Genomic DNA, 23,786 nt, shown 5'->3' with positions numbered 1-23,786 from the left:
CTAACCAATTTTGATACATTATCAGCCAAATATCTATTCCTGATAAATCCAGATTGATCTGAATGAATCAAACTAGGTAGATATTCATTTATTCTATTTACCAAAACTTTAGCTATAATTTTGTAATCAACATTTAAAAATGATAAAGATCTATAAAATTCTGGCTTCAATAAATCTTTATCTTTCTTAGGTATCACTGTTATCACTACGCTAGAGAAAGTTTCAGGTAAAGAACATGTTTAAGTAGCTTATTTCAACACTTACATTAATAAAGGCATTAACAAATCTTTAAAATTTTTATTGAATTCAGATGGAAATCCATCTTCTCCATGAGATTTTCTGTTTTGCATATAATTCAATGCATTAATGATTTCTTTCAACATCAATGAAGAATCTAAATTATTACGGGCGTGGCTATTTAAAGTTGGTAGTTGCAGCTTGCATAAAAAATTCTGAATCTTATCTACATTATTTATCGTCTCTGATTAATACAATTTTGTATAATACTCTTTAAAAAATCATTTATATCCTGTGGTTTATGTAATCTTAGAAATATTTTTAACAGCAGTAATAGTCCTCGATGTTTGCTCTGCTTTTAACTGCCAAGCCAATACTTTATGAGCTCTCTCTCCCATCTCATAATACTTTAGACCTGTCAATCAATTTTTCCATTCTACAAGTCTGAATTGAATAATAATGCACCTTCCTATTTTCCAATTTTAATCTCCTTCTCTGATGGTTTTTTCTGTAAATCTTTTTCCATTTGAGCAATTTCCTTCTCTAAATCCTCTACTTCCTGTAAATACTTTTTTCTTCATCTTAGCTGAAAAACTTATAATCTGTCCCCTTAAGATTTTAAGGGATCCCGTATACAAAATTATTGTCAACTGAATTAAGATGAGTCTCCAAATATATCTGTATTTGATTTCACATAAAAATCACAGAATTCTACATTTCTTAACAACGATGGGTTAAATTTCCATCTATACGTAGAATCAATTTTTTCCATATTTGAACATGACATCAATAATGGAGAATAATCAGATATAATTGTTTAGAAAAAAAAATCAATTCTAGATTATTCATTTTATTCTTATTGATTTGACTCAATCCCTTTCTATAGGATTCATTCATTTCCTGATATCATAATTACATAATTTTTTTGCCATTTTTGTTTTAGTCATCGATTTTGTAGATTTATCTAAAAATTGGGTCTAAGCAACAATTAAAATCTCCACCAATTAATATATTCCCATCAATTTGTGCTACATCTGATGTAAATTTTTCGTCATCAACATTTGGGGCATAAATATTGATAAAAATCTAAGATTCTGAATAAATTTGACAATTCATCAATACAAATCTACCAAAAGGATCAGTAGTTACCAACTGAGCTTAACTGGTAAATTTTTAGTAATTAAAATGGCTACACCTCAAGCTTTAGAGTTAAACGATGAAGCAAAATCCTTGCCCACCCACTGCCTTTTCAATTTTTGATGTTCTTTCTCTGTTAAATGAGTTTCTTGCAAAAAAAGCAAGATCATCTTAAGATGATCTAAAACTCTCTTCCATTTAATTGGGTTATTAAGCCCATTCACATTAAGAGTTACATAATTCAAACTTTGTTTTGACATATTAATGATCTTTAAAAAAAGAGCTCCCGTCTCCACTCCACAGCCAAGCCTCAAAACTTAACATCTCCAAGAAAGAAAGTAGGAAACCCCAAAATAAAAAGGAAAAAAGAGGATAAAAACCCCAAAAGTGCCAATTCCCTTGTGTACTAACACCTTTATTTAACAAGAAGTGGCCCTCACCATTAGTGGCACGAAGCCTCGGTGGAAGGAAGTAGAAACAAAAGAGAATCCGCCTCGCCTAAAACAGAATATCATAATCAAATTTAAGTCCATTATGTAAGGCATGGGTGTCAAACTCAAATTCAAGGAGGGCCAAAATTAAAAACTTGGACTAAGTCGAGGGCCGAACTAAATATTTATTGAAAATTTTCAACAACATCTGCATGTTTTCTCTTCTTTCAACATATGTAATGTTAAACTTTAGGATATAACTTTAGGAGGATAATGTTACAGGTCAGGAGTAGGTAGCTCAAGTTCACCCTTTGCTTGACCTGAGGGAAACATATTTGGTCCCTGTGGTGATGTAGTCAGCATTCACAGGCTGCATCCATTTTGGCCTGCATCAGGACTCAGCATTTCCTGCTCACTCCTCAGGCTCTAGGCCTCTATTCACCCTCAACCCACCATCCCTCTACCTGACCAGTCCTTTACCCAACCTCTACTCACCCCTCACTCCACTCGCTCTTCCTCTATCCACCCCATCCTATACACGCCCCTCTACTGCCTCTCCCTTCAACCTGTTCCTCCCTCTACCCGTCTCTCACCCTCTAATCACCCCTCCCCTACTCGCCCTGCCCCTCCCCTTTTACCTCTTCCCTATCCACCCCTCCTTCTACTCATCCCTCCCTCTAACTGCCCCTCGCACTACCATAACTTCCCCTGCCCATTACTCCTCACCTACACCCTCTGCCCACCCCTGCTTACCCACCCACTCAGGCCCAGCGCGCTGCCGATCAGCCTTTGCGGACAGCCACCATCTCTCTCCTCATGTGCAGGGCCGAACCAGCCGTCCCTGGGGTCCGCGCGGGTGCAAGCGCTGAAGGCCGTGGCGACCGGGAGAAGTGCGCTCGCGCTGTGGAAGGGCCGTCCGGGGCCAGTCACGTGGGGCTCGCGCTGCCCGGGGGCCGTGCGCAGCTGCCATGCCCGTCGCGCCGACAGGAAAACACAGGCGCTCGCCCATCCGCCGCACCGCTCGACAGGTGGGAGAAGTGACTGGTTGTGCGGGGAGCCTTCCAACTGGCTTGCCGGCTGATGACATCGACAGACTTCTCGTGTTACAATGGTGAAGGATGTGCAATGAAGGGGGAGGATGGTGGGGGTGACATTACCAAAAACAGCATCGGCTCTCGCTGCAGGGCGGGCCACCTCTAATACATTTTTTAAATGATCTTGCGGGCCAAATATAATTATATCGCGGGCCAAATTTGCCCTGCGGGCCAGAGTTTGACATGTGTGATGTAAGGTGTGCTTCTGCAAGATCCGGATCGGCTCGATCTTCAACAATTTCGACTTGAACTTCAGTCAGTAAACCCGCCCAGATGAACTCCTCTCTCATCGTTTCTCGATCTCCTTTTTAAAATATAGACATAGATCCATCATTATGATTGATGTTAGGTAGTGAATTAGCAAACTCCAACGCTTGAAATTCATTGGAAAAAAATTGAAACTGATGCTGTCCATAGAAAACTTTAAGGACGCCCGGATAACAAAATGCAAATTTATAGTCTTTATTCCACAAGACAGATTTGGCTGGGTTGAATTCTTTTCTTCTCTTAACAATTTTATTAATCAAATCAGCATAAAAAACACTATTATTCTGAATTGTCAAAGGACCTCATTGTTCTCTTGCTCTCTGGACTGCCATTCTTAAAAATATCTGTCTTGATAACGTAGACATTAAATCAAGACAGAGCATGGCACTTGTCCTGGATATGGTTTTTTCCTTAAAGCTTTATGTTTCTTGTCAATATCCAAGGCATCTGGAAAGTTTTCTATTCCCAAAATTTCAGGTATCCATTTTTGGAAAAATTTCACAGTATCATTACCTTCAACATCTTCAGGCAGTCCAATAACTTTCATATTCTCCCTTCTACTTTGATTCTCCAACATATCAATTTTCTGAGTTAAAATTATTTTTCACAACCTCCCAGGCTGTGGTTATTTTCAATTTTATTAATTGTATCTTTACATCCATATAACAATCATGAAAATCATCTTCAATTTTTTGAACTTTAACTTTATCCACTGATTTATTATATTTTATCACATCTGTTTTTATTGCAGTTATTTCTTTTTTAATTGCATTCAATTGATTGGTGAAATCTGCTTTAACTTTAGCATCCACTTTTTGGCTAATCAATTTTTCCAAAAAAAATTTCAAAAATCTGAGGGTCAAGGGGAGTAGGGGTGACATAATATGCCCCCCCTACCTTGAACTTCTTGGTCAGCAGCATCATCTTCAGTTTCTTCTCCTTGTGATTGTTGGACAAAACTCTTCTACTTCCACTTCCTCCTCTTCTTCCTCAGAAGATGTCAATGGCTGGAAATTCGAGAAGTCCCATGCATGCACACTGTCTCTGGACCCAGTTTAAAATATGTGGGTTTTTTTTTTAAAACAAGCTCCAATGCCCCCCTCCCCAGTTCCCCAAGAGGGCAGCACTTGAGCCTGAATTCTCACCCAAACGGCCTCCAATGTCCTGGGCAGAAGAGAAACTAAAATCTGAGGCTGAGTCTTCAAGGTAGGCCCTGGATCTTCTAACAAAGTTAGTTTTTTTTTTAAGTTTGAGTTTTAGTTTTTTTCATAGCCATCTTCTAGAAACTCTTAGAAGCTGATTTTTAAGCAATCAAAGTTAATAAAATTTTTTAAAATTCAGACATTAATTCTGTCAGGAGAGGTGTTTTCCACATCATCTTCCTACGGCATCATGCCACCCACTCCCCCCCCTCCCCCCCTCCCCCCCTCCCCCCCCACCCCCCCCACCCCCCCCCCCACCTAGCTCTTTCAAAACATGTCTGCTCAGATCCTCAGCATGGCCACACACTCTCTCTCTCTCTCCCCCCCCCCCCCCCCCCCCCCCGCCCCCCATTGCATGGCAGTTCTGACAAAAGTTATCCTTCTTGAGAGGTTTCTCTTTCCACAAACACGACCTCTGTTGCAGAGCATTTCCATCCTTTTCTTTATACAGTATAAAAGTCCAAATATCTGGATGCCACCCGAGAATCCGGACCTCTTGAAAACTCTCGTCTTTTGTGTGGTGTGCATGCAGGCATGTGTAAGCGCCACAGTGCACAGCAGCAACAAGTGGCCATGTGGAAGTCATGGAAATGTAAGCAAAATACATGTTTTCTTAATAAACTCTCAAAATTTAACTCTTTATTCTCCTTAAATATGAATTTTCAAAGTACTGCCAAAGAATTTAGAAAATCCAAAAATCTAAACTGCCCCAATCCCCAAGCAGTCCAGATTTTAGGACTTTTACTCTATATTTCAAGTTTCCAGTATTTTTTGCTTTACTGCTTTTCAGATTTTTTTTTCTTTTTTGCTTTTCATATCAACAGTAAAAGAATAGGGGTGTTGATGCTGGATATAGGACTAGATGTCCTACACTGACTAGATCCCTTATTGTACTCCTGAGACTTGTACCTAGATTCTGTGGGGTATCCAATGAGTGGTGGCATCTTCTGGGTTATCAAGTGGGCACCCTCGTTCCTCAGTGTTTCACTGATAGACCCACGATACCTCCAGAAGGTTCAGCAGTGAATCGTGGCATCACAAGCTCAACCCCCAAATGCTACTCACTCACTTGGGTGCCCAGGTGGAATCCTTTCTCCTCATCCAGAACCCTAACCCTGCAGCTCTGGAGAAATCTTTAATCGCTTATCAGTGTATCTTTCCTCACACTCCCAACTCCCAAAGTAGCCTTGACGCTCGATGTGGCTACAATCCTCTGCAGCCTACTTCAACCAGTCAGACCTTTGCCTCCAGCCACAATGCTGCACATCAGCTGCAAGCTCAGCACACCTCAGCTTTTTTGCGCTCATAGGCCTCCTTCACTGAATCCTCCCACGTGGCACTGTAAGCTCGATTATATAAATGAGGTAGAGTGAGGACAATGAAAAGTGGGCATTATTTTTTGAAACATGAGATCCACTCAAGAGTCTGATGACAGCAGAAAAGAAATTTACTTGAATTTGGAGGTCAGTGTTCTTGTGCTCATCTATCTTCTGCCAAATTAAAGAGGAAAAGTATGAGTGATTAGTCCTTTAATATTTCAGCAGCTCTCCTGAAACAGTGAGAGTTATAGAAGGAATCAATGGAGGGGAGGCTGGTTTATGCAATGTCTGAGCTGCATTCACAAAGCTCAGCAGTTTTTTGTAGTCTTGAGCAGAACAGTTCACGTACCAACCTGTAATGCATTCAGGCAGAATATTTTCTGTGGTGTGCCTGTAAATGTTAGCAAGAGACCTCAGGGATATACTGAATTTCCTTAGGCTTCTACGTAAGTAGAAATCCTGGTGCGCTTTCTTGGTGGTAATATTAATTTTGCTGGACTAGACCGTAGTTCTCAACCTTTTTTCTTCCCACTCACATCCCATTTTAAGTAATCCCTATGCCATCAGTGCTCTGTGATTAGTAAGGGATTACTTAAAGGGAAAAGTGAGTGGGAAGGGAAGGTTGAGAATCACTGCTGTAGACCCAATTGTTATTGAAATATTTTGCTTGAGAAAAATTGTCATTGGCCCATTTCCTTTGGAGTTATGAAACCGTGCACATAACGAGTCGATTAGGTACGATTAAAACACTGATTTTCAAACTTTTTCTTTCCACCTACATCCCACCTTAAGCAATCCCTTACTAATCACAGAGCACCAATGGCATAGGGAATACTTAAAGTGGGATGTGAATGGAAAGAAAGGTTCAGAACCACTGGACTAGACAGTTTGTTGTTATAGTCACAGAGTGTGGGAACAGGCTATTCAGCCTAACCTGCATACGCCAACCAAAATGTCCCACGCATACCAGTCCCATCGACCTGCATCTGGACCCTATCCCTCTAAACTCATCCGATCTATTTCTGCGTCCAAATGGTTTGGTGTTTTTTGGTTTTTTTTTTTTAAAAAGAGATACAGCATAGTAACAGGTCCTTCTGGCCCTCAACCCCATGCTGACCAAATACACCAACTAGCCCATACATTTTTTCAAGGTGGAAGGAAATCAGAACACCTGAAGGCAACCCAAATAGACACAGGAAGAATGTACAAACTCCTGACAAACAATACCCAATTTGAACCTGGGGTTACTGGCACAGTAATCTTTTCTTCTTCGGCTTGGCTTCACAGACGAAGATTTATGGAGGGGTAAATGTCCACATCAGCTGCAGGCTCGTTTGTGGCTGACAAGTCCGATGCGGGACAGGCAGACACGGTTGCAGTGAAAAATTGGTTGGTTGGGGTTGGGTGTTGGGATTTTCCTCCTTTGTCTTTTATCAGTGAGGTGGGTTCTGCGGTCTTCTTCAAAGGAGGTTGCTGCCCGCCGAAATGTGAGGTGCCAAGATGCACGGTTTGAGGCGATATCAGCCCACTGGCGGAGGTCAATGTGGCAGGCACCAAGAGATTTCTTTAGACAGTCCTTGTACCTCTTCTTTGGTGCACCTCGGTCACGGTGGCCAGTGGAGAGCTCACCATATTACACGATCTTGGGAAGGCTATGGTCCTCCATTCTGGAGACGTGACCTACCCAGCGCAGTTGGATCTTCAGCAGCGAGGATTCTATGCTGTCGGCCTCTGCCATCTCGAGTACTTCGATGTTAGGGATGAAGTCGCTCCAATGAATGTTGAGGATGGAGCAGAGACAACGCTGGTGGAAGCGTTCTAGGAGCTGTAGGTGATGCCGGTAGAGGACCCATGATTCGGAGCCAAACAGGAGTGTGGGTAAGACAACGGCTCTGTATACGCTAATCTTTGTGAGATTTTTCAGTTGGTTGCTCTTCCAGACTCTTTTGTGTAGTCTTCCAAAGGCGCTATTTGCCTTGGTGAGTGTTGTCTATCTCGTTGACGATTCTTGCATCCGATGAAATGGTGCAGCCGAGATAGGTAAACTGGTTGACCGTTTTGAGTTTTGTGTGCCCGATGGAGATGTGGGGGGGCTGGTAGTCATGGTGTGGAGCTGGTTGATGGAGGACCTCAGTTTTCTTCACGCTGACTTCCAGGCCAAACATTTTGGCAGTTTCCGCAAAACAGGACGTCAAACGCTGAAGAGTTGGCTCTGAATGGGCAACTAAAGCGGCATCGTCTGCAAAGAGTAGTTCACGGACAAGTTTCTCTTGTGTCTTGGTGTGAGCTTGCAGGCGCCTCAGATTGAAGAGACTGCCATCCGTGCGGTACCGGATGTAAACAGCATCTTCACTGTTGAGGTCTTTCAGCATCATGCTGAAGAAGATTGAAAAGAGGGTTGGTGCGAGAACGCAGCCTTGCTTCACGCCATTGTTAATGGAGAAGGGTTCAGAGAGCTCATTGCTGTATCTGACCCGACCTTGTTGGTTTTCGTGCAGTTGGATAACCATGTTGAGGAACTTTGGGGGGCATCCGAGGCACTCTAGTATTTGCCAAAGCCCTTTCCTGCTCATGGTGTCGAAGGGCTTGGTGAGGTTAACAAAGGTGATGTAGAGTCCTTTGTTTTGTTCTCTGCACTTTTCTTGGAGCTGTCTGAGGGCAAAGACCATGTCAGTAGTTCCTCTGTTTGCACGAAAGCCGCACTGTGATTCTGAGAGAACATTCTCGGTGACACTAGGTATTAATCTATTTAGGAGAATCCTAGCAAAGATTTTGCCTGCAATGGAGAGCAGCATGATTCCCCTGTAGCTTGAGCAGTCTGATTTCTCGCCTTTGTTTTTGTACAGGGTGATGATGGCATCACGAAGGTCCTGAGGCAGCTTTCTTTGGTCCCAGCAGAGCTTGAAAACCTCATGCAGTTTGACATGCAGAGTTTTGCCGCCAGCCTTCCAGACCTCTGGGGGGATTCCATCCATACCTGCTGCTTTGCCACTTTTCAGTTGTTCAATTGCCTTATATGTCTCTTCCCGGGTAAGGACCTAATCCAGCTGTAGCCTTAGGGGCTGTTGAGGGAGCTGGAGCAGGGCGGATTCTTGGACTGAGCGGTTGGCACTGAAAAAAGATTGGAAGTGTTCTGACCATCGATTGAGGATGGAGATCTTGTCGCTGAGGAGGACTTTGCCGTCTGAGCTGCGCAGCGGGCTTTGGACTTGGGGTGAGGGGCCGTACACAGCCTTTAGAGCCTCGTAAAAACCCCTGAAGTCGCCAATGTCCATGCTGAGCTGGGTTCGTTTGGCGAGGATAGTCCACCACTCATTTTGGATCTCCCGGAGTTTGCGCTGAAGATGGCTGCATGCGCGACAGAAGGCTTGTTTCTTCTCTGGCCAGGACAGCTTTGTAAGGTGAGCCTGGTGGGCAGCTCATTTCTTTGCCAGCAGCTCCTGGATTTCCTGGTTGTTTTCGTCAAACCAGTCCTTGTTTTTCCTGGAGGAGAAGCCCAGTACCTCTTCAGTGGATTACAGTATGGTAGTCTTCAGCTGATCCCAGAGGGTTTCAGGGGACAAGTCCGTGAGGCGGATTGCATCGCCTAGCTTTGCTTTGAGGTTTGCCTGGAAGTTTCCTCTCACTTCGTCTGACTGCAGGTTTCCAACATTGAACCTCTTTCTGGGTGCTTTACTGTTCCTGGACTTTGGCTTGAAATGAAGTTTGAGCATGCAGCGAACCAGCCAGTGGTCAGTGTGGCATTCCACGCTGTGCATGACCCTGGTGTGGAGTACATCTCGTTTGTCTCTTTCTCGCACCAGGACGTAGTCCAGGAGGTGCCAGTGTTTGGATCGGGGATGCATCCAGGTAGTCTTTAGGCTGTCCCTCTGCTGAAAAAGGGTGTTTGTAATGACAAGCCGCTGTTCTGCGCAGAGCTCCAACAGGAGGCGCCCGTTGTCGTTGCACTTGCCGACACCATGCTTGCCCAGGATTCCTGGCCAGGTTTCTGAGTCTTTGCCGACGTGAGCGTTGAAGTCGCCAAGGATGACAACCTTGTCGGCTGTAGGGGTGCGTTGAATGAGGTCGCGCAGATGAGTGTAGAACTTGTTCTTTTCTGCTGGTTCCGCCTGGAGGGTTGGAGCATAGACACTGATGAGGGTGATGCAATGCTTGTTTTGAAGGGGGAGTCGCATGGACATGATCCGGTCCGAGTGGCCTGTCGGGAGGTTTTTGAGTTTGGAGGCAATGGAGTTCTTGACCATGAAGCCTACACCAGATAGGCGTCGTTCATCCATAGGCTTGCCAGACCAAGCCTGCCAGCACAGTAATAGCATTGCACTAACCACCAAACTGTCTTAAACATTGCAATAGTACCTGCCTCAACTGCCTCCTTCAGCAGTTCCATACACCCACGCCACTGCAGAAAAGCATCATCACTCAGGTTCCTGTTAAATCTCTTCACCCACCCTCCCTCAATTTAAACCAGTGTCTTCAGGTTACTGATTCCATTACTCTGCGCAAAAGATTTTATGCATTCACCTGATCCTATTCCTCTTATGATTTCGAATACTTCAATGAGATCATCCTCATCCTTCTATGGTCCAATGAATAAAGCCGTAGTCTATTCAATCTCTCCCAAGAGTTCATACCCGAGTGTCTTGGCAACATCCTCATAAATCTTCTCTGCACCCTCTTCAGCTGGATTACATCTTTCCAATAGCACAGTGACTTAAACTAAACACAATACTCCGAGTGCAAAATAAATTGTAAAGAGTCCAGTCCAGGTAATTTGCATGGTTCCAATGGCAAGGTATGCACTAATGGGTGGGGCAGAACCAAACCTTGATAGTCAGGGTGTCCTCTGACTAGGTAGGGGCAGTGGTGTCAAGTGACAGCCGCAACACTTTCCAATACATTTCCCTACCATTTTATTCAGGTGCTTGTCTGTTTTTTGTTTGTACCTTAACGAAGGGCTCTGGTGCAAAATGTTGGTTATGTATCTTTGCCTCCTGTGGATGCTGCGGGACCTGCTGAGTTTCTCCAGCACTTTAGAATATTTACTTTGACTATTAACTTTTCTGCCAACTTTTACACGGCCCTTAAATTTACCTTGACTGTTTCTGACATCTCTCTTCCTTTCCTTGATCTCTGTCTTCATCTCAGAGGGCAAACTATCCACTGACATGTATTTCAACACCATCTCTTGCAAGGATGCCATCCTTTTTTCAAAATTCCTTTGGCACATCTCCTTTCTTTATTAGCCATGGATCTTCCTTTGCAGTCATTAATAAAGCCCATACCTCCTCTATTTTTCAAACCTGCCCCTAACCCCACATGCCCCAGGCAGATAAAGGTTAGTGTGAAACACAAAAGACTGCAGGCACTGTGATTGTACTAAAATCACACAAAAATGCTGGATGAACTTAGCCAGTTTCACAACCTCCATAGGAGGTTAAGATATATTCCCAAGATTTCAGGTCTGAGCCTTTCATGGAATAAACAGGAAGGTGTAGGAATAATGAGACTGAAGACTAGCTGGGAGAGGGATCCAAACCAACAAAGTGTTAATTGGATATAATAAGAGAGTTGAGAATTGATTTTGGCTCTGTGAAAGGGGATAGAGGGAAACCGAGCTGGGAGAAATACAACAGGGGGAGGGGAAGGGGGTTGGTAGGTGGTGTCCAGATGGAAGATGAGGTGTGGTTCCTACAATTTGCACATGGTCTCAGTCTGACAGTGTGTGAGACTATGGAGAGACAGGTCAGCAAGGGAATGGGACTGGTAATTGAAATGGGTGGCCATCGAGAGATTCAAGCTGTTGTAGTGGACAGAGCCGAAGTGCTCAACGAAGCAATCTCCCAGTCTGCGCCCAATCTCTTCGATGTTGATGACAGCACAATGAGATGCAGTAGATGACCCCTACAGATACACAAGCGAAATGGTGCCTCACTTGGAAGGACGGTTTGGGATTCCAAATGGTGGTGAGGGAGGACCTGTGGATGCAAGTGGAGCATCTCATCTGGTCATAGGGGAAGGTCCCAAGAGGAGATTATTGGAGAGGGAGGAGTTGTCAAGAGAGTCATCAAAGGAGTGCTCCCAGCGAAAGGCAAATATGTGTCTAGTTCTGGGATGTCTAGTAGGTGGCAGAAATTGCAGAGGAGGATGTGTTGGCTACTGAGGCTGGTAGGGTGGTAGGTGAGACTAAGGGGAATCCTGTGCTTGATGCACGTGGGGGCAGAGAGGCCAGGGTAGATTTGCAGGTAATGGAGGATATGTGGGTGAGGGCCAAGTTGATGTTGGTAGAGGGAAAGCCATGTTGTTTGAAGGAGCACATCTCTGATGACCTGGCATGGACGATCTGGCCCTGGGAACAGATGTGACGGAGACAGATCAAGGTTAGCGTCTATGTTCCTCACTTTCCACCACAGTATCCTCTGTATCCGATACATTATTCTCCAACAGTTCCACCAACTCCTTCCACTTCAATCTACTTTTCAGAGGTATACGTTTCTCTAAGACTCCCTAGTGTGTTCTTCACTTCCTGCTGTAATTCTAGAAAATGCAAAACTTACAAGAAACATAAAAAATGATTGCAAAAGAGAAAGATGATTTAAAGCAAATGGAGGTCCCTTGCAGTCAGAATTATGACAGACCAATAGAATAGTTTATTTGATTCTGTATTCTCAAAGGAAGATATGCTAATATTCTAGCAGTACCAGGGGTCCAAAGGACGAGCAGAGAGGAGAAATTGGCAGAAATTGCTATCAGTCATGATAATGTGTTCGGTAAATTGATGGCTTTGAAAGTTGATAAATCCCTAGGGCCTGATAGTCTGCATCCCAGAGTGCTTAAGGAAGTGGCCTTGGAGATATTGGATGCATTAGTGATTAGCCACTCTGGATCAGTTTCTTTGGATTAGCGGTTGCTAATGTGACACCATTTTGTAAAAAAGGAGGAAAGAAAGAAATCAGGGAATTATAGACCAGTTACCCTGACTTCAGTGGTGGGGAGTCAATTATTAAAGACGTCCTTTCTGTGCATTTGGAGAGGAGTAAAAGAATTTGTCCAAGTCATTATGAATTAACAAAAGCAAAAACACGTTTGACAAATCTTTGAAAATTTGTCAATCTAACCAGTAGATCATCAGCACCATTGTCAGGGCGAGGGCAAACACAAACTTGAGGTATTCACATTCCTCATGGACAGCCTCAACTAATGGTATGAGCATCAATTTTTCCAACTTTAAGTAACCCCACATCCCTCTTGTTCCACCGCTTTTATCTCTTTACAAACTACTGTATTTTGTCTCATTCAACTTTTCTTCTTCCCTTTCCCCACCTCCTGGTATACAACATTCCCTCCTCTGACCTTGTCATCCTCGATCAACTCTTTCAAAAACAAAAATTAATGAGATACAAGGCTAGGCTGATCACCTCTACTCAGTCCCTGCCTATCCAAATGCTGATAGATCCTGACATCCAAATCCCTTAGAGCAACTTTCCTACCCTAACTATGCCTCTAATAATTTTACAAACTTCTATCAGTTCATCCTTAGCCTCTAACGCACCAAAGAAAACAACCAAGTTTGTCCAATGTCTCCCAACAACTCATACCCTCTAATCCAGGCAACATCCTTTCCATAGCCTTTACATTCTTCCTGTATTGGGGCTACCAGAACTACACACAAAACTCCAAATCTAACCAAAGCAACATTTTATATAGTTGAAACGTGATGTCCTTATTCTTATATTCAATGCCCCAATCTACTTCAATGATCTCCCTCAAGATGTTATTTACCTGGACCCAAGATCTCCCAGCACATCATTACAATTAAGCATCCTGCCATTAACTGTATACATTCCCTTTACACTTGGCCACCCAAAACGCAACAGCTCACACTTGTCTTGATTAAACTCCATCTGACATCTCTGCCATATCTGTAATTGATCTAGATCCCTGCTATGTTCTTCAATTGCTTTCTTCACTGCCTATGGCCACAAACTTACTGACTCATCCCACCTACTTTATTTGTATACATCACAAACAGGGGTCCCAGCACAAATCTCTACAGAATGTCATTGATCACAACCTCCAGCCAGAAGAACATCTTCCACTACAGCCAGACCTGACCTGACTGCAGCACTTCAAGAAGTTCGTTCTCAGTTTGACAAACTTGCTTCCAAGAACATAGCTGAGACTGAGGAATGGTACAAGTCCAAGCTGGCTGATGTGACTGATTCTGCTTCTCGAAACAATGTTAACCCTTTGACTTCTATAGCAAGCCATTTCTGACCTCAAACTATTAATTCAACATGGATCCTACACACCTTTACCTTCTGGATCATCCTGCCAATTGGGCCCTTGTTTAATGCTTTTCTAAAGTCCATGCAAATAAAACCTACCTTCATCAATGACCTTTGTCAGGCCCTCAAAAATTCACAAAGCTATGCTCACTGTCTTTAATCTGACCATGCTCTTCTCCTCAACAGATTGAGCATATTCTGATTGGAGTTTATAAGAATTAGAGGGAACTAGCAAACAATTTCAGATTAAAGAGATTGTTGATTTAAGATGGACACAAGAAAGAATTCTACAAAAGAGAGCAGGGAGAATTGTGATGATGCCTGTCACTGAACAACAGGGCAGGCTATAGGGCTGAATTGCCACTCCATGTTTCTTATGCTGTAATGTTTAAGTTCAGCAATCCCTGAAAAGGATTTGTCGCAACAATCTCAAATATGTTCTTATTTATAAAAGTAAAATTTTAAACCTATTATTATTGTCCCTGAAATACTGTGAACCAGTCTCCCCATTTAAGGAAGAATATATCTGTAATGATTCCTGAAAGTAACTTTTTTTAAAAATGAGAGATTAAGCATGCAACACATTTTGAAAGAATGAGAACATTAAGGCGGCACAGCGACCCAGAGTTCAAATTTGGTGCTAACTGTAGGAGTTTGTACGTTCTCCCCATGTCTGCATGGGTTTCCCCAAGTACTCCAGTTTCCTCCCACCCTCACAATGTACAGGGGTTGTCGGTTAATTGGGGTATTTGGGCAACACAGGCTCAAGGGACAGAAGGACCTGTTAACATGCTGTATGTTGAAATTTAAAAATTTGATCTCAAACACAAAATTTTTTTATAGATGCAGATGTTATGCAGTAACAGCCCTTTTAATTATGATTGTTGGGAATAAAGGGTTTTTGTTAGAACACAGGAACAGCAATGGAAAAATTATTAAATGGTAAACGTAAGAGTGAATTTGTGTGTGAGAGAGAGAGAAAATCAATCTTTAAAAGTTCAGCATAACTTTAATCTTGCTTGAAGGTCTTAAATTCTCAGTTCAGAAATTCAGGCCTCTTTTATTCACAATGTGGTTTTCCCAAACAAAGAATCTACCCTCTTATCAAAGGCAAATGTGGCTATTTTCTCCCACAATTAATTCACAAACCCAGACAAGGGTTAAAGGAAGTGGCCAAACACAAAAATAGAACCAGTAGAATTCGGTCCTTTTTTTCCCCAAAGAGACAGCAAAGTGGTCTTCATTAATTTAAAAACCACGGTTTCTGTAAACTCTTCTTCCAGGAGTAACACACAACAAACAGCACCAATACTGGTTACTGAAACTCAATCCAGTCTTTCACAAGGTTTCAACTCAAATACGTCACAGGGATTTGATTTCTATGAACTCCAAGCTGAACTGTTCCAAAACTGAACTCAAAATGTCTAAATTCCACAATATATTTCTCCAAGTCGTGAACATTACATCTTCATCGATGCAAGTCCCAATTCTTGGAAACCACATGACCATCATGTTTTATTTTTACCAAAATTTTGTTTTTTTCAAAACCATTCCATATCCATAACAACCTTTGACCCACCTAACTCTGTGCAAAAGGCTTAAGTGGCTTTGATTAAAAACAGATGGCTTCCTCAGTAGTTCTTGAATAATTAAGACCCACTTGAAATCCATTAGCTGTCTAAGACACTCAGAATGAACTCTATTCTCTGAAAACAATGGTTCTCTATAAATGTCCTGTGTCCTGTGTGTGAGTGACCCTGTACCAACCCACAGCTAACTTACTAATAATAGATACAATTTTTAACTTTAATTTACTTTACTAAGACATTCTTATAAAATATAATTTAATATTAAATTAAAGGTTATACAAATCCATTACACGGGAATGATGTTTCTCCAGGTTGGGGTGCCGGTCAACCAGTCATAACAGAGGAGAAGAAATTTCTGAGGGTAGCTATAGGTCTTTAAATTCAGTACTTAAAATTAACTTCCTTCTAAGCAGCAAGCACTGAAGAAAACCTGGATCAACTTCCAGCAATAAGTAATCTACAATACCATTTTTTTCATTGGCAAAATATTTACATTTCTAAGAACAAATAATTTTTAAAACTTATTTAAAAATTGATATTTAAATCAACTTTCCACAAGCAAGATTACAACAGTCTTATTCAAGAAAATACTGGCACACTTATAATACTTTTGGAAATGCCTCAAATGAAGTCATTTCCATACCTTAGAATTAAAAAGTTAAGGTTGAGTTTACTTAGTTTCTAGACACTTGCACAATGTTATACAGCAATATTTACTTTGTTAGTTCACAGACTGGGATAAGCATCACACTTTGGTGGAGAAGTGGTTTAAATTTGTACATGATAAATTCCAAATAAGTAAATTTGCATAATTGCATTTTTAACACTGTCTTTTGCTTTGCAACTTTAGTTACTTTTGGCATAGTGCAAACAGACGTGTTTTTTTTTTTTTTAAACACCGCACACTTGAAAGTTCTCTTTTTTTAAAATGAATAGCTCAACAGCTTTGGGAGTTTAGAAAGATAAATATTCTAATTAAATAAATGTGAGAGTGGTAGGAAATAGAAATAAATAATGTCTATCTTTCAACCCAATTTGAATTATGATTTCAAAACTGAATTTTGAAAAAGATTCAGGAGAATTTAGCTTTTGAAATACAGTGAAACATTTCCATTTTAAAACAATTCAATTATGTACAAAGTGGAAGGCAAAATATAAAATACTGGTAACACTCAGATTTGACCACATCTTAGGAAGATGAACGTAGAGTTTTAGGTAGAAATGGGAATGAATACACCTTCAAATAGTCCTGTGAAGGACAAACCTTCACACAGTTAACCTCCAAGGCTTCCCTTGCTTTTTGAATCTCTCTGTCTGCATTTCAGGACATATTCTTGCTAGTAATATACATCTAAAATCTACAACTCCCAAGGCTATTTCAATTGCCGTTCTTGAATAAGACCTTAACAATTTGGGCAATGCTCAAATGTGCTAGAGAATCTCTGCAGGTCACATGGCATCATTAGGAAGGGTAATCAATGTTTTGTATCTGAACTGTGTCAGGAATTATGAAAATCAGACAGGTGTCTGTATAAAAATGTGGGGGGAGATGCACAGGCTAACAGGCAAGAGGTAACAGGTGGATACAGATGGGAGGGTTGAAGAGAAAATAGCCGAGAAGTAACAGGGGCAGAGGGCTGAGAAAAAGGAGGCCACATCAAGAGCACCAGATGCAATAAATGGCCCCTGCAGATTCACAAATGAAGTGTTGAGTCACCTGAAAGGAGTTAAGAGTCTAGAATAGTGGTGAGGGACAGATTTTATGTGAAAGTGCAGCATTTCTTGGGGTCACAGGTGGGTAGCAAGGGGGCAATTAGTGGGAAGGGATGAGTGGACAAAGGAGTCCTGGAGGGAGTGGACCCTACTGAAAGCAGGGAGGGAAAGAGAAGATGTGCCTGGTGGTGGGACCACCTTGTAGGTGCTGGAAATTGCAGAAGATAATATGCTGGATGTAAAAGCTGGTGGGGTGGTTGGTGAGAACAAGGAGAAATCCTGTCTTTGTTGTGCCTTGGGGCAGAGGGACCAAGGCAAATGTGATGGAAATGGAGAAGATGCAGGTGAGGGATGAGTTAATGGCAGCAGAGGGAAAACCATATTTTCTGAAGAAGGAGGACATCTACCATGTTCTGAAATGGAAGACCTCATCCTGGGAGCAGATGTTGCAGAGATGGAGGAATTGAAAGAAAGGAATTGTATCCTTGAAGGCAACAGATTGGGAAAAGATGCAGCTGAAGTAACAGTAGAACTTGGTGGGTTTCTACCTTCATCAATTTAACGCCTCCTCAAAAAACACAATTAAGCTCACGGGGCAATTAATTAAGCCCCTCATAAGCTTTTCTAAATGTTCACAAGTCCTGTCTCTCCAATAGTTTGCAAATTACTGATAAAAGACCACTGGTCTATAATTTTCAGGATTTTCTATTACCTTAAACAGGAATACATTTGACATTCTCCAATCTTATGGTACTTCTCCTGTGGCCAGGGAGGATGCAAAGATCATTGCCAATGCTCCAACAATCTCTCCCCTCCCTGGAGTACATGGTGTTCAGTTGTAGAAGATCCAGGATTTCCTCTTTTTTTAACCTCAAGAGGCTCCAGCACATTAGCCTACTCTACACTGACTTCACATTCACAAAGGTTCCTCTCCCTGAAGATCACTGAAGCAAAGTATAAATTTAGGACCTCCTTTAACTCTTCTGCCTCTAAGCACAAGTTTTCCCTTTTTTCCCCTTAGAGGCCCAACACTCACTCTAATCATCCTTTTGATCTTAGGATTTTTCTTAATTCTACTTGTTAAGGCTTTGTCATGCCCCCCTTCTAGCTGTCCTATGTCCTTTCTTATTGTTCTATGTACAATCTTCTATGTTTTCACACTCTTAACTGCTCCTATTCATTCACTAACTAAAAAATGTGTTTACAGTGCATCCCTATGGTTTTCCAGGCTTTACCCTATCAGAGTCTACTTCCATCTTCAAGGATATTTGGACTTGAACTCCAAGATCCCCCAATTCAACAGAACCCAGCAATTCATGATGTCCTAGCCTCATTAATACTCCCAAAATAAATTGCTTCATATTCATTTGGATTAAATTCCATCCTCCATTTCTTATACCATTTTACCAAAGCATCCTGGTCAACTACATTGACATGTTGGCCAAGAAACCATACCAGTGCTTCCACTTACTCAGAAACCTGAGGAATTTTGGCATGTCATCTACATTCCTCAGATGGACCATCCCATCTCATCCACACTTTCTTCTCTCTTCAGGAAGGAGATTCACAAAACTGAGATCATGAACCACCTGATTAAAGGATTGTTTCTTTCCTGCAGTCGTCACACTCGCTTTTCTCTGTTCTGACATCTCTCTGTATGTCTGCACTATTCGAAACATACCAGAGGTGGAGGTTAATTGTGTGTAAATAGGGCTGCATGGGCTTGAAGGGCAAAATGGCCTGCTACCGTGCTCCATGTCTAAACTTTAAAATTTGGGTTAACTAGCTGAACTGCTCACAGACAATAAACTTGAACATTGATATCTCACCCTATGAGCAAGACTACCCCCACTCTACCAACAACCATGCCAATTTCCTGTCATCTTGCAAACCATGGCGCCTACATCCAAGTTCATCTGATAAATGGGAGATGTTTAAAGGCATCATGGTGAAAGTTCTGAGACAGCACGTCCCTGCAAGAGCACAAAATTGAAAACTTGTTCAGGAAAAGGAAAGTATATGTTAAGTTAGTATCAAATAATTCCTTTTGAATTCAATGGGATATAGCAGAGAAGTTAATGGGCAAAAAGGGAATATGTAATCACCTTGGCAAACAGAATTAAGGAGAGTCTCAAAACCTTTTTAGAATAAGTTAGCTAGGAGAAAGAGTAGGTTCCTTCAAGGACCAATGGAAAATTCTACATATAGAGTCAGAGGAACTAAGTAAAATTATAAATGAATCTCATCAGTATTAGAAGCATGTGCAAAATGGAGAGTTACGAGAGCAGATACTAGTGATATTAGAGAACATGTTTGCATCAAGAAGGAGGAAGTATCAAAGCTAACAGTATTATGAAGGATAAATCTCCAGGGTCTCTCCTTGCAGCTCAAGCCAACTAGACTGGTAACCCCCTTCTGAATTTTTTCTACAACCATTCCTACTGAAAGGCATCTCAACTGAATGAACAGAAATCCATACAATACTCAAAACACGGCCTTACCAATATCTTGCACAACTATAATGACATCTCAATTCCTGTACTCAGCAGTCTAGCCAATGAAGGCAAGCATGCCAAATGCCTCCTTCACTATTCTGTGTTGCCAATTTCAGGGATCTATACTTGTGTAAACTCAGGTCTCTGTTCCACCACACCCTTCAGGACCATGCCATTTACTGTGCAAATCCTGCCCTGCTTTAACTTATCAAAACACAACTCTTCACACTTGTCAAAATTAAATTCCATTCCTTGGCCAACTTCCCCAGTTTATCTTGTAATCCTTGATAGCATTCCTCGCTGTATCACCAATTTTGGTGCCACCTGCAAACTTAATACATTAACTAAATAGTGCCCAAATCATTAGCACAGATGACAAACAAGAGTGGACCGTTCACTGACGCCTGGTCAAAGGCCTCCCATCTTTTGACTCCCACTGGCTTGCTGGACATTCCAACAAGCCAATTTGAATCCAGTTAGCTATTGCCAAAACCATTCTGTTGAAGTACAATGCTGGTTTACTGTTGGGACGCATTGAATTAGAAAGAGGGAGAAGACCCACAGTTCATCAGCAAGTCAAGATTATCTCAATGTGGTGGCAGTGTGGTGACATACTTAAGCACGAGAAATGTCCACAAAAGGCAATGCCTATCATTACTGGTTTGCAAAGTATCACCATTTTGAAGATTCAGTGGTATCTTAATTTGTGTCAGGACTAGGTCATCTTTCCACAATACAAATGAGGTGTGGCTGGCTTATTCCCTTCAGAGATGCTTATTGATTTTCTTCCACTCCCCCTCCCCTCCCTCACAACCCCCATGTGGTTTTAGTTATTGCTAGTTAATGGTTTCTCAAAAGTGGTTAGAAGATTGGATCATGCACCTTTCAGAGGGCACAACAGACTCCCAAGGCCTTGTCAGAGGATGTGTTTCCAACAGTGATTGCATTTCAGGTCAGCAAATTTTTCCTCCAATGGGATCATGCATAATTTAAATGCCATCCAGTATCTCACAAACAGGCTGAATGATTAGCCTGCACAAACCAATAAAGCAACAGTGGCTTGACAGGACATCCACATCTGGATATTCCCTGGTTGGATGATGATAGGTGGTGATGCTAACATCTCAGAGCAGCCCAGACAGATCCATAGAAGCTAGAAAAAAAACTGCACGCAGACAGATATGAATTTCCTTATCAACCCTGAAAACAGTTGATTGTATATCAAAGCATCATGAGAACTTCATGGTGCATGTGATGTTGGAGTTTGATTGAGTGATTACCTTCACGGTGTGAACTGCTTATTAGTATAACTTTATCAAATCACCTTTGCTCAAATAAAAGCCCATAAATGACAAAATGTTGCCTTAATCACATTTCAAAATACATCAGAAAGAAGTTTCATTTCAATTCCAGATTAATTGGGAATAATTGGAAACTTGAATTTAAATTTCCATTACAAAACGAACTTTTCTGCAAACTGTATGCTTCATCTGGTTATGCATCATTCATTATGGTTCAAAACATTTTTCAAAAGTTCCCTGGCTGAAATGCAGAGGTTCTTCATTTGTCAGGAAATCTAGTTTAGCAAAAAAGAAATCCACATGAAATCTGCAAAACAGGTACACAACAGTGGCTCAAGCATGTCCTTAATATGATTTTTATTATCTCTATGGCAATATTCCTAAAACAAAAACAACTGAAAAGATGTTTACCTGGATCGCCATGGAAACTATCCTCATGAATATTCCTTTGGGAAAGATCAGCTTCGGTTGCCCACATCTGTCCTGGCTTCCGAAGGCCAACTATTGCTGCTTCCTGCATGGTAGCCTGGTGCTTGTGTCTCTTTTGTGACTGTGGTGTGGGTGGGCTGCTACTATCAAACGACTGCTGAGAGTTTTGAGAGGGTGACCGACTTTTTTCTTGGAAAATATGGTAGGTGGTGGGACTGGGGGAAATGTGACTGGACTGACCAGAAGAAAAGTCATCCTCACTCGAAGTTAAATTTTCATTAGAGCTACAGTCTGGTGTATACCCTCCACCAACATCGTCAGCACTACCCGGTGAATAAGATCTCCGAGGCCACGTTAGATGCTTCTCACGATCTGCACTACCCTGAAGTTTCCCACAGTCTCGCAAGTCACCACTTGGCTTACCATCATTATCATGCAACAATCCACCAATAAAAACACTTTCATATGGCTGGAATTCATGCTGCCAGGGTATCTTGTCTGGTTTGCCGCCATTAGCAGTGGCATGTATCAGATTATCCTTCAAGAATCTTAGATTGAGATCCACATCATCATATTCTGGATCATAGCCACAGCTGCTTTCTGTGGACCTACCTCTGTACACAGGCATATGATACTCTGCTGACTCTGTAGTGGCTGGCACAGACTGTAATGACTTCTTCCGTTCCATCTGCATGGCTTGGCTCCCAATAGTGCTGATCTTGTCAGACACCACCTTGTCATTGACTTTCACCAATCCCTTCTCGTGGTGGTATTCCACATTGACGTACAGAGGTTTTTCTACCCCTTTCCCATCCCCAGAGTGGGAGCTGGTCCTCCTGACCCTTTCAAAATTGGACCTCAACGCAGCAACGCTTGTGCCAGCTGCCGCGGATTTTTCTTTCTGGTCGGCCTCCTGAGCGAAGCCTCGCAGATCTGGTGGTGCTGCTGCTGCCGCCGCCGCCGCCTTCCTCAGCGACGAGGCCCGCTGCCTGGAGGGTGAGCTCTCCACTTCGCTCCTGGGATCCCCCGGCCACTCTTCCCCACCAAGGTGCCTCAGCGAATGGCCCTGGGCAGGGTGAGGGTGGGGGTGGGGTTGAGGGTGGGCCCCCTCCTCCCTGTCCCCGGGGGCGGCTTCCAGCCCCTCTTCGGTGTCCAGCGGCACGGAGGACTTCCTGAAGCCCCACCTTTGCTTGTCGTAGCTCTTCCTCTCCTTGGCCAGCAGCGTCTGCAGGTAGATCATGCGGAAGCGCTCCTTGTTCACCTCCAGTTCCAGCTTGCGGATGCTGCCCTTGCAGCCCTCCAGCTCCTGCTCGATGTCGCCCACGCAGCTCAGCTCCATCTTGGGTGGCTCGGACTCGGGGAATTGAGCCTTCCAGGCCTCGACGAATCCCACCGGCTCCACCATCTTTTCCTTTCTCCCTACCTCGCGGGAGTGGGTCGGGGGGAGGGGGGGGGGAGAAGCACCGAACAACGCGCCGCGCTACACTCACGGCCGACTGCTCAACCCCCCCCCCCAACCCAACCCAACCCTTGCCGCTCCGGGCGACCGTTAGGGGAAGCCGTCCGAATGGCGCCGGCGACCCCGACCCCTCCGCACGGCAAACAAAACACCGCCCCGCCAGGCGCGCGGCGGAAAAAAAAGGCGAAGGTCCCGCCTTCCCCTGACCTGACTGACGGCCAGCGCGGCCAATCAACTGGCCGGATCCCGGCTCCACCCCCGCCGGACGGAGTGGGGCGTCGCGTCGTGCTGGAACCCGGCGCGTGGGTTGTCCTTGCTTCACCTGGATGGCCGTGACGCAATGTTTCTCCTACATGCAGCAAGCAAAGGAAAGCCTTTTGAAGAAAAATGACTCCGGTGTTTGTAAAGCGCAGTGGATGCTGAAATGCCCCAGCCAATGTGGAGAGAAGACCAGGGTAAGGTACCCGAACCGCGGAGAGGGGGCCGCACGCTGCTACCGGTGTCCAGCTTAGGTTTAAATGAGAGGTAAGATGGTCCAGGCCACCTGAGCAACGAGAATCTGCAGATGTTGTGGTTGTGTCTTCCCCTCCCACCCCAGCTCTGTCTCGCTTCCCTCTTAAACCCCGCCCCCCAAGCTCGATCTTTCTCCTCTCAACCCCGCCAAGCTCGATCTCTTTTAACCCCCCCCCCGCTCTCTCTCCCTCTCTCTTTTAACCCCCCCCCAGCTCTCTCTCTCTCTCTTTTAACCCCCCCCCCCCAGCTCTCTCTCTCTCTTTTAATCCTCCCAAGCTCTCTCTCTTTTCCCTTTGTCTCAGATCCAAAATCAAG

General features: G+C 43.2%; 1 protein-coding gene across 2 annotated transcripts in view; it reads right to left on the bottom strand.

Moving 5' to 3' along the window:
- Positions 1–23,122, bottom strand: part of LOC138761507 (breakpoint cluster region protein) — a 294,540-nt gene extending 271,418 nt beyond the window's left edge. For both annotated transcript variants that reach the window (XR_011356352.1, XM_069933745.1), the window contains exon 1: positions 21,482–23,122. Coding sequence is in view for 1 of the 2 variants with exons in the window: in XM_069933745.1 (XP_069789846.1) it covers positions 21,482–22,904 (1,423 nt within the window). In the remaining variant the exon portion in view is untranslated. The remainder of the gene's footprint in view (positions 1–21,481) is intronic.
- Between the last annotated feature and the right edge of the window lie 664 nt (positions 23,123–23,786).

This window comes from Narcine bancroftii, chromosome 4 (genome assembly GCF_036971445.1).
Source record: "Narcine bancroftii isolate sNarBan1 chromosome 4, sNarBan1.hap1, whole genome shotgun sequence".
NCBI lineage: Eukaryota > Metazoa > Chordata > Chondrichthyes > Torpediniformes > Narcinidae > Narcine > Narcine bancroftii.
The sequence above is the reverse complement of the archived record's forward strand: the minus strand, read 5'-3'. Positions and strand labels throughout refer to the sequence as shown.